This window comes from Vipera ursinii (genome assembly GCF_947247035.1).
Source record: "Vipera ursinii genome assembly, chromosome: 6".
Taxonomy (NCBI): domain Eukaryota; kingdom Metazoa; phylum Chordata; class Lepidosauria; order Squamata; family Viperidae; genus Vipera; species Vipera ursinii.
Genome location: NC_139515.1, coordinates 64,251,318 through 64,262,617, shown reverse-complemented (window position 1 = coordinate 64,262,617; position 11,300 = coordinate 64,251,318). Strand labels below are relative to the sequence as shown.

The 11,300-nt window shown below is 37.0% G+C and overlaps 1 protein-coding gene across 2 annotated transcripts in view; it reads right to left on the bottom strand.

The window, feature by feature from the left end:
- Positions 1 to 4,879: 4,879 nt before the first annotated feature.
- The window catches only part of EIF3D (eukaryotic translation initiation factor 3 subunit D), a 28,075-nt gene continuing 21,654 nt past the window's right edge, over positions 4,880 to 11,300 (bottom strand). For both annotated transcript variants that reach the window (XM_083365253.1, XM_083365254.1), the window contains exons 11-15: positions 9,690 to 9,775; positions 9,424 to 9,553; positions 8,764 to 8,906; positions 6,531 to 6,811; positions 4,880 to 5,026 (exon numbers count right to left, since the gene is read on the bottom strand). In XM_083365253.1, the coding sequence (XP_083221379.1) occupies positions 5,013 to 5,026; positions 6,531 to 6,811; positions 8,764 to 8,906; positions 9,424 to 9,553; positions 9,690 to 9,775 (654 nt within the window). In that variant the 3' untranslated portion in view covers positions 4,880 to 5,012. The remainder of the gene's footprint in view (positions 5,027 to 6,530; positions 6,812 to 8,763; positions 8,907 to 9,423; positions 9,554 to 9,689; positions 9,776 to 11,300) is intronic.

Here is an 11,300-nt window from a genome sequence, read left to right as displayed (position 1 = left end):
CCACACCTGGAATACTTTTGGTCACCACGATGTAAAAAAGATGTTGAGACTCTAGAAAGGGTACAGAGAAGAGCAACAAATATGTTTAGGGGGCTGGAGGCTAAAACATATAGGGAACGGTTGCTGGAATTGGGTATGTGTAGTTTAATGAAGAGAAGGATGAGGGGTGACATGATAGCAGTGTTCCAATATCTCAGGGGCTACCGCAAAGAAGAGGGAGTCAAGCTGTTCTCCAAAGCGCCTGAAGGCAGGACAAGAAGCAACGGATAACGGATGGAAACTAGTCAAGGAGAGAAGCAACCTAGAACTAAGGAGAAATTTCCTGACAGTTAGAACAATTAACCAGTGGAACAACCTGCCTCCAGAGGTGGTGAATGCTCCAACACTGGAGGTTTTTAAGAAGAGACTGGACAGCCATTTGCCTGAAATGGTATAAGGTTTCCTGCCTGAGCAGGGGGTTGGACTAGATGACCTCCAAGGTCCCTTCCAACTTTATTATTATTATTATTATTATTATTATTATTATTATTATTATTATTATTATTATTATTATTATTAACATGCGGGCCAAGGAATTAGATGTGGATATAGGAAATTCGGAGCTAAATACAGTAGCAGCCACCCTTGAAATTCTGGGTAAAACGTCACCCTAAAACTTGTTCGCCTGCCTGGGTTTGTTGGCAAAATAACTTAGTGCAAATTATCCGTTTATTAGTCTGTGGGTCTGAAGTCTTGCTTTGTATTATAATTTGCCCCGTTATTTTTGGGGCGAAAACCCGAAGGCGAGGGATTTACCGTAAGCCAACGTTCAGAGCAGACAGAGTAGACTTCAGGTTTGCCGAATCTAACCTGAATTTTGCTTTGTTACTACCGATAACATCAATAGCCATCCAAAACACTTCTTTCCCTTAAAAAAGCAGATATGAATGTTTAAGTGAAGGGATTTATGAACTATGTGTTAGAAAAATAATTTGGGTGTTCCAATTTGGGTGGCTCAAGACCAAATATCACCGGTAAACATGGCTGAATGGGATTGAAAGAATATATGAGCACGTATTCAGACCAGAAATCTAATCATATGAGGAAAGTATTTTATTTTAATAATAGTAGATTCTATATTCCAAAATTAATTTTACTTATTGTCTCAGCTAACCTTCAACCATTAAACCAAAATCCATGATCCATTGAGGATAGACAGTTAAGATTCACCTGTTGACAGTCTCACTCTAGAAAAAGCACGTAGGTAACTCACAACCCACAAGCTCACACCAAGGACCAATCCTCCTATAAAAATCAAAACTCCGTTTTTTCTCTGTAGTCTACCCCACAAAACCAAATGGGAATAAATGGATCTCCTTTCTCACAACATGTCTGGATTTCATTTTTTAAAATTTGTTCTTGAGCCACCAAATTGGAACGCTCAAATTATTTTTCTAACACATAGTTCATAAATCCTTTCACTTAAAAATTCATGTCTGTTTTTTTAAGGGAGAGAAGTGTTTTGGATGGCTATTGATGTTATCGAAAATAGAAAATTACTTCATATAAAAGCATAAGGACAGAAACAGAATTAAAAGCTAGAATTTATACTTTCTTTAAAAAGGTCATATTTTCTTCCTAGCAGGCTTAAGGAGAACCCTATCTAAAACACACCACCATCTCTGTCTTGATTTTCTGAGATATTGGTTGCTACTTTGCTATTTTTCTAGCATCCAAACCTTTAGTCTGATGAAAAGTACTGGGAAAATTTGATTGCAACGAGTTAAGTTTCAGTCCAGCTGGCATTTATTTCTGAGAACTGCTTGGACAAACACTGGCAGTCTTGAAACACTGGCCATACTTATGTATCTAGAAATAACTCATCTCATCTCAGGATATTCCGTTAATTTGCTTGACCCCATCCATTCATACCTACCAACTTCCATTCTCTCAACCACAACAAAATATTTTCTCTTTAATCTGTATACTCTTGCATCCAAAGCATGTTAGTTTCTTCTTGATGATCATCTCAATAAACCATTTAACCTTTATTTGATCTAGAAGTCAACAGATTGCTCTTGTAGTCCATGGTACTTTTAGGAACTATGTTCAAATCTTGAAGTCTGAGGCATCTCCTTTCACAATAATTTGACGCTTGTGTCAAACCTGAATGCTGGCTCACATACCATACTTATAATGTGGTTTATATTTGGTTTAATATATGTGAACCTATTGGGATTATTCAACAAATGCTTATTTAAAAATGTAATATAAAATAAAAATCACAACACAGATAAGGATCAAATGCTGCAGTCTACCCGTGCAAAAGCAAAATGCAAACCTTTTCCTAAATTCTACCATTTCGACTTTTACAAAGTTTCTCCAGTGAAATTATCTTTCATTTCTATATACAAATGAAGCATGTTTTCATGCCTTACAGTAGTGAGACTACATGCACAAAGATGGACAATTATTCATAATGGAAGAATGGTTGGTGAAAGTGATGGAACTTGCTGATGGCTAAATACTTATATGATCAGAGAAAAGACGCTTCTACATTTATTGCTGATTGGAATCCTTAATAATAATAATATATAAAGTTGGAAGGGACCTTGGAGGTCATCTAGTCCAACCCCCTGCTCAGGCAGGAAACCCTATACCATTTCAGGCAAATGGCTGTCCAGTCTCTTCTTAAAAACCTCCAGTGTTGGAGCATTCATCACCTCTGGAGGCAGGTTGTTCCACTGGTTAATTGTTCTAACTGTCAGGAAGTTTCTCCTTAGTTCTAGGTTGCTTCTCTCCTTGACTAGTTTCCATCCATTGCTTCTTGTCCTGCTTTCAGGTGCTTTGGAGAATAGCTTGACTCCCTCTTCTCCCTCTTCTTGACTCCCTGAGATATTGGAACACTGCTATCATGTCACCCTTCACCCTTCTCTTCATTAAACTACACATACCCAATTCCAGCAACCGTTCCCTATATGCTTTAGCCTCCAGCCCCCTAATCATCTTGGTTGCTCTTCTCTGTACCCTTTCTAGAGTCTCGACATCTTTTTTACATTGTGGTGACCAAGACTGGATGCAGTATTCCAGGTGTGGCCTTACCAAAGCATTGTAAAGTGGTATTAGTACTTCACTTGATCTTGATTCTATCCCTCTGTTAATGCAGCCTAGCACTGTGTTGGCTTTTTTGGCAGCTGCAGCACACTGCTGGCTCATATTGAAGTGATTGTCTAAGACTCCGAGATCCCTCTCACAGTTACTACTATTGAGCAAGGTACCACCTATACTATACCTATGCATTTGATTTTTCCTGCCTAAATGTAGAACCTTACTTTTTTCACCATTGAATTTCATTTTGTTAGATAGTGCCCAGTGTTCGAGTCTGTCCAGATCCTTCTGTATCTTAAGCCTATCTTCTGGAGTATTGGCTATTCCTTCCAGCTTGGTGTCGTCTGCAAATTTGATGAGTTCCCCATCTATCCCCTCATCCAAATTGTTGATGATGTTGAAGAGCGCTGGGCCCAGAACAGAGCCCTGGGGCACCCCACTACACACTTCCTTCTATGTAGATGCGGTTCCATTGAGGACCACACGCTGAGTACGGCCTGTCAGCCAGCTACGAATCCATCTGGTGGTAATGCTATCTAACCCACATTTTTCTATCTTATCAAGTAGTAGGTTGTGATCTACTTTATCAAATGCCTTACTGAAGTCCAAGTAAATTATATCTACAGCATTCCTCTGGTCCACTAATTTTGTCACTTGGTCAAAGAATGTAATAAGATTTGTCTGGCATGATCTGTTTTTGACAAACCCATGTTGACTTTTAGTGATGACTTTGTTTGCATCAAGGTGTTCGCTGATTTGTTGTTTGATTATCTTTTCCAGAATCTTCCCAGGTATTGAGGTCAGGCTGATAGGTCTGTAGTTTCCTGGATCTATCTTACAGACTTTTTATATGAAACAAAAAATATATGAATTTATGATTTATGGTTTTGAGAGAGATTATATAAAGAAGCTATGTGTAACCAGGGAGTGAGAAGTAAATTTATAATTGTATTGTTTATTGTTCTATTTTCCTTTTACTTTACCTTTCTTGTACTTTTAGCTTCTCTTTTCCTTATTTTACATTATTTTGTATTGGTTTTTATCTTTTAAAAAATGGACTCGCCATTCTTTCTATATCCCCCATTTAAAGAGTCAAAAATGTTACCATGAGTTTAATGTATTCAGCTTTTATCCTTCCATGACACGTGTGTGTGTGTGTGTGTGTGTGTGTGTGTGTGTGTGTATCAATTAGAATAGAGCTGGAAGGGGCCTAGCAGATATTCTATCCCAACCCCCAGCTCAAGCAGACCCTATACTATTTCAGACAAGTGTCATCATCATTATCATTTTAGCCATTGTCTAAACACTGGAGGATGAAGGCCTCTTCCACCTGTTTCCAACGAATATGGTCCTGAGCTTTCTTTTGCCAATTGGGCATGCAATAATTGCTGATGTTGTCAATCCATCGTGATGTGTATAAGTATACACACACATCCACACTTGCTCCAATGGAAGTAATTTATTCCATTGAAGAAAGGAATCATAAAGAGTTAAGTATTATTTCTCATGAAATTATTTTGGTATGAATGCTACCAAAAATGTCCCTCATTTAGCATTCATAAGATTTCAGAGCAATTATTTTTAAGGCATTATAATAATTCAACATCTGCAGTCCAAATTTGAATAATTTTGGGAAACTTAATAAGATTATTTTCTTGTATATAAGCGTTCAAATGGAAGGCATTAATCACAAACTTAATTTAACTGCAAATAATTTTTCCCAAGATTTATTAGATGTATTACTAAATTCATCAATACTTCCTTCCATGTAGTAATAAGACAAAAGAACACATTTATCAAGATATTATTTTTATTTCTTAAGGTCTAGCCAAACAAGTTGCAGATTCAGCTCTGATCCATCCTTGAAGAATAAAAAGTTGAATGACCTTCAAGATGCGGTTGACCCTAATGCCTAGTTGTAAAGTTCAGCTCTCTTCTTCTGCAACACAAAGACAGATCAGAATGGAAAATGTCTATGCCAAACCACACACAAAAAAGCCTTAATTTTTGCAGTTTGCATACATTACTTAATATTTATGTCTATATGTACAGATAATAACTTTACAATAAAAACCCTTATCAATCATCTGACAATCAAATGGCAGCAATGTTTTTAGCAAAAACTTTTGAAATTTCCCCAACTGTTTATATATAGCTGAAATGATTAATATTGTCAGGAAAGAACCACCACCACACATGCAGAGTTCAAGCTAACTACTTGATTATGTTCTGCCTATAATACAGGAATCTCCAATCTGGCACGTCTCCCTTGGGAAAATTAGATATGGCTCCAAGGAATTCAGGGAGGGCCAGTCTGGTTCTGGCCCTTTTATAGTTACGCAGTGATTCTAGACTAGCTCTACACTCATCCCTCCTACTGCCGGGTTTCTCAACAATATTCAGAGCCATATGCATTCTTTTAAATTCTTGACTAAGGAAACTAGATACCATACCGAATGTCTATCTAGATCCACTTAATTATTTATTTCCCACATACTATTTGAAAATCACAGAATGCTATTCCACTTTGGATAACAGCTTGTATTTTAAAGAGAAATTTATTATTACAAAAAATATATTAAATAAAAATAGTCTGTAACCTAAACCTTTGCACTTAATAGTACCAAAATGCAGGATAGCTTGCTTGCTAAATCTCCACGAAAACACAACTCCTATCCCTTTGATATTAAGCAACAAGAGTTGAGATTTTTATTTTCTGAAATATCAAAAGCAATAGCTAGCTGTGGAGAATAAAGTAATTTAGACCCTTCCAAACTGTTGGGTGAATTATTCCAGGATGAAGAGGAACCCCAATATACTGAGACTTCCGCAAGAGGACTAATCAGAATGTATTAAGAGTTTTTATTCTGAATCTGCTCAAGTTGTGCCTAATTTCTTTCAAAGCTATTTTTCTCTGAGGTTCAATCTCCTTTTTGGATGAGCTGCCCACTTTTCATTCCTTGCACTTACTCTTTAAAATGGAATCCTTTTTATCAATGCTTTTATCTAGCAGAACTTTTTTTTTAAAAAAATGTAAAAATATTATTTTAAACAAATATTTTTGAAGGGTTTGTCTATTAATATGCCCCAGAAGGCATGGTGCTCTACTACAGCGTTTCCCAACCTTAGGAACTTGAAGATGCGTGGACTTCAACTCCCAGAATTCCCCAGCCAGCTATCCTAAGGTTGGGAAACGCTGCTCTACTATATGGATACCATAACCTGGCTTAATGTGTCCTAATATTTGCTGTAGCAAAATTAGGATGCATTTTGCTTCTTTTGGCCTTGCTATTTTAATCCTGGTTGAGAGACAGATGCTGTGGGCAGCAAATACCATTTGAAAGTAGTAACTGTTACATCACTGAAGGCTATTCTAGTCAGATAGGTTAGGTTCTGGTCATGAAAGAAAGTTTAATAGTAGTAACTTATCTAGCAGTTATTACCTTCTTCTTCCTCTTCCTCCTCCTCCTCATCTTCCTCTTCATCAGAGCTGAAGGTGCCATCAGGCAGGCTATAAACCCGGATAACTTGCTTGTTGGGATCCTTCAGGATAAGGTACTTGCCCTCATCCAGTTTCATGCAGATGTCAATGACACAGCGCAGAATGCCCCAGGCATTCTCCATGCTTAAATTAATTTGGCTTGCAAATTCATTAGGTTTGAACTGCTGTGTGCCCAGAATCACATGGCGTGAAGAATCTTTCACATGGTATCGGGAGACATATCTAGCAAGGATGAAGAGACAAAAATTTTAAAGTGCAATGATGTAGTCCAACCTACTAGAAAAAGGAAGATTTCAAGGTTAATGATTATTTGACTCAGCTAATTATGAAGTTGCAATTTCATCTGTTTCACAAACCATTAAACTTAGGTAATCTATTATTTTTCTGTCTCAATTCTTTTATCTTCAACATATATAATGATAGTGACATTTATAGGAAGATTGAAAGATATGTAGCTTTAGTAAAATTAGTGTTCTGCAGATATTATATGGTATGTAAGAAGTGGCTTTTCAGAAATTCGGTATGGCTACTAATAGAATATTAACTGGTAGCCACATCTAAACCCCAATCAGGCCTTAATTCATCACTACAGTATCGCTGTATCAGTAGTATTTCTACTCCATATACAGTAGTGGCCAAAATTGTGGAAACCTTTTGGGAAAAGTGTACAGTAGAAATGCCACCTTTGGTTAAGTTTCCACCAATTTCTTCTAATTTCTTTATAACTGTAGCCTAGTTCACTTAATAATACTATTTTACATTGCTTTCTGGGCAACCAGTCAACTCTTTGCACCATTACTTTAATTTTATTACGTTTTACAAGCTCACTAAATGAAAGAACACAAAAACCCCAACCAACTTGATAGTGATCACATAACACTGTCAAATGTCCTCCTCTCAGCTTCAATACATGACATCAATAACTGAATCCTACTGATCTGATTGGCTCATTGCCTAAACAAGATGACACCTGATTGGCTCTCTAAATGCTCATACTCATTGGCTACAATCAGATGAAGGAAAGCTACCTGATATCAATCTAAGCAAGTTGTGCTTTTTTCCCCTGGTTATTTGACTATAACATTTCATAGAACACAGTACAATAATTGAATGTTGCATTACATTCTTGATTAAATTATCTTTCCATTGATATATAATTTTATGGTATTACTCCAAAAAAAGTGGTGTTATTAGCCATCAAACCTCAAAAATACACTTCCCAAAGCGTTTCCACAATTTTGGCCACTACTGTACAGCATAAAATATGCTCAGATTAGCAATAACTGACTATGACTATGGAGGCAATTTTGCTGTGTCCTGTTCCTGGTAAGGTTACAGCTGATATACCTGTACAAAAGCCTTCTTGACCATGATCGCCACCTGCTTTTTAAGAAGGACCTATAAGACTAGGACAATCATAGATTATTCATTTGGATCCTACCTTATTTTTTGCAAATAACTCAAGGTAGTGAACGTATCCAACAAACATTTATCTTCCCATTTTCCCCACAACCATCTGTGAGGTGGATTTGACTGAGAGATGTGACTGGCCAAAGTCATCCAGCTGGCTTTCATGGCTAAGGCAGGACAAATTCAGACTCTTGTTTTCCAGCAAGGTAACTTCATCACTACACCAAACTGGCTGAGTACTCTTTCCAGGAAAGAATCAGCTGGTTTCTGAATCAACATGTCTGGGCTGAATCCAAGCCAGATTTTACCCTAACAGTCTGCAGACATTGGGTCAAGAGTTCTACATCATCTTTAAAGAGCCTGGGGTGAAGATGCATAATTGAATATCTACATATTGATGATACCTCTCCCCAAACCAGTGGATGACTTCTCTCAGAGCAGTTTCAAGTCTGAAAGGTCTGAACTTGGATTCCACAACAAAATGTTTGGGGGTACAACTTCTTCCAACAATTCTCTGGATCCATCCTATCATGTTGGAGCAGGATCATCGTAACATTGTACTTCCAACTCCTGATTCTCCCTCAGTCCAGGATGCAGTAGTCAAAAGCATCAGAAGTCACTGAAAGACCTAGAATTTATAAACTACTACTTCTCAGAAAACTGTTCTAGACAGGTTGCTGCAATTCTAAATGTCTGCCCGAAGACCTAATTCCCCCCTTGTACACCAAATAACATCCCCTTTTTAATATTATTTTTAATCTTACCCCAGTTTAAGATATTCCGATCCAGCTAGCAATGCACAAGTAGTCCAACGAGCTAGTTTGTAACTATTATTTTTCAGTTCAGTGGCAATCACAGCTCCTCGCTGGGAGTCAAGTTTCTGACGCCAATCTACTCCATTACAATGCTAGAAAAACACGCAGGCATATCAGATTTTCAATTATACCATACAATATTACGGTAGTTTACAAGCAGGCTATGTAAGTGATAACTCATGCAAATGCATGTATTTCAGCATGGTTGGCAGCAGAGAAAGAAGGTAGCATGCTGAACTGTTATTTTTTTGTTTTTTGCTTAACACTCAAACCATGCTTTGCATAAAATGTGAATATACAAATTGGTTGATTCAGTCTTTATGGCTCAACATGTAATGCTTAATGAACCTGGTTGGCATGACAAAAGAAGACAATAGTAGGGTAGGCAGATATTCAATCAGTGGTGGTTAGATAATTATCAAGAGTAGAACGTTCATAGGCTAACACAAGTTATCATAATCAAAAGATCAATCAGCACAAATTCTGTCTATACAAAATAACTGGGTTATGCTCTTCTGATATAATCAGTGATAGAGTATATACATGGATCTGTTTTTGTTTTGATCAGTATCTCAGCCAACAAGCTAAGCCACTTTTATTTTTTCTTACCCTTGAATCCCATTCATTCAGTGTTTTAATGTTGATGAATGATACTTCCCCATTGGCTCCAGTCATCACTCCATCATGCTCACAACGTACTATCAGATCAATGTCGTCTCCCAGCTTCCACCTTCGATACCTACAATCAAGGACAGTTTTGCTGATTTCAGTGGTATTACAGCTGTTTATTCAAATAAAGAGTTTCAATGAAAAGTGTAAAATGTATAGAATTTACATCATCAAATCCCATCAATGAGCGAGAAGCAACAACGTACCGATATGCAACAGAAGCAACCTCATTTTTATCCATGTCATCTTCCACAAATGGGTTTGGATTGGGAAATGTGTATTTTTCTTTCCCCTATAAAAAAATGACATGCAGAAATGTGGCCAACAGCAATAAATATATGATCAAGATAGTCACGGTTGCTTCATAAGGGATTCCATTTTGGAATCACAAAATTTTAGTTACTGCTTCTTTATCAATCTTTTCCATAAACATCATTGTAGCTTTGGGGTGTGTAGATTTCATCACATGTTGAGGAAATCCACACAAGAATACAGATAGCCCTTGACTTACAACAAATGTGTTTAATGTCTATTTGGAATTACAACAGCAATGAAAAAAGTGACATGATTGATGCTCACACTTATGACTGTCACAGCATCTCTATAGCCACGTGATCAAAATTTGGGCACTTGCTAACCAGTCTGTATTTAGAAAAATTGCAGCATCCTGGGGTCATATGATCTCCAGGGGGCTTCCCAAAAGCAAAGTTAATGAAGCCAGATTTGCCTAAAGACTGCACGATTCACTTAATGACCACAGAGATTCACTTAATAACTATGGCAAAAAGATTATAAAATTGAGTACAACTCGCTTAATGACCACATCATTTAACAATGTTAAGTTCCATTTCTAACTGTAGTAATAAATGGAGGACTACTATTACTTTCTCTGGTCTTGCTCAGAGTAAATATTAATACTTCTAAGAAAAAATCTGAAGAGCTTATAAAAGGAGAAATTATAGCTCTGAATCCATTTTTGCTTGTTTAATTGGATTACTGCTGGATGAACAGCATTTTCTAGGTAAGCATAACAAAACCTCCACCTGGACAAGTTGGAAATACAAGTAGTCCTCAACTTACAACAGTTCATTTAGTGACTGTTCAAAGTTACAACTGCACTGAAAACAGTGACTTATGACCATTTTTCACACTTATGACTGTTGCAATATCCCTATGGTTAGGTGATCAAAATTTGGATGCTTGGCAACTGATTCATATTTATGACGGTCATGTGATCACTTTTATGGGGTCACATGATCACTTTTTGCGACCTAACAAGCAAAGACAATGGGAAAACCAGATTAACTTAACAACCATGTTATTAATTTAACAACTGCAGTGATTCACTTAACAAATGTGGCAAGCAAAGTCATAAAATGGGGAAAAACTTACTTAACAAATTTCTCATTTAGCAACATAAATTTTGGGCTCAATTGTGGTCGTAAGTTGAAGACTACCTGTATGGCCTTTATAGCCAATATCCTTTAGAGCAATAAGCTGGGAATTTGAGGTCCTGGTAGGAACATTGTTGCCAGTAAGGTTGAAAGGATAGGGGAAAGAATAATGGTGGGATGATTCCATATGCATGAGGAAAACCAATTCAATTGAAACAACTTCCAAAACAAAATCCGGAAGAAATCATTTTTTGTATTATTACTAAGAAAACTGTTACGGACATGGCTGGAACCTTTAGATTGATCTGAGTATCTCTAATGAGATCTCAAATCAGAAATATTTCTATATTTGACTACAGCAACATATTGGACAGCATAGTTCGTGCCATACAGCAGAACATATTAAAGTTACATTAAGTGCCA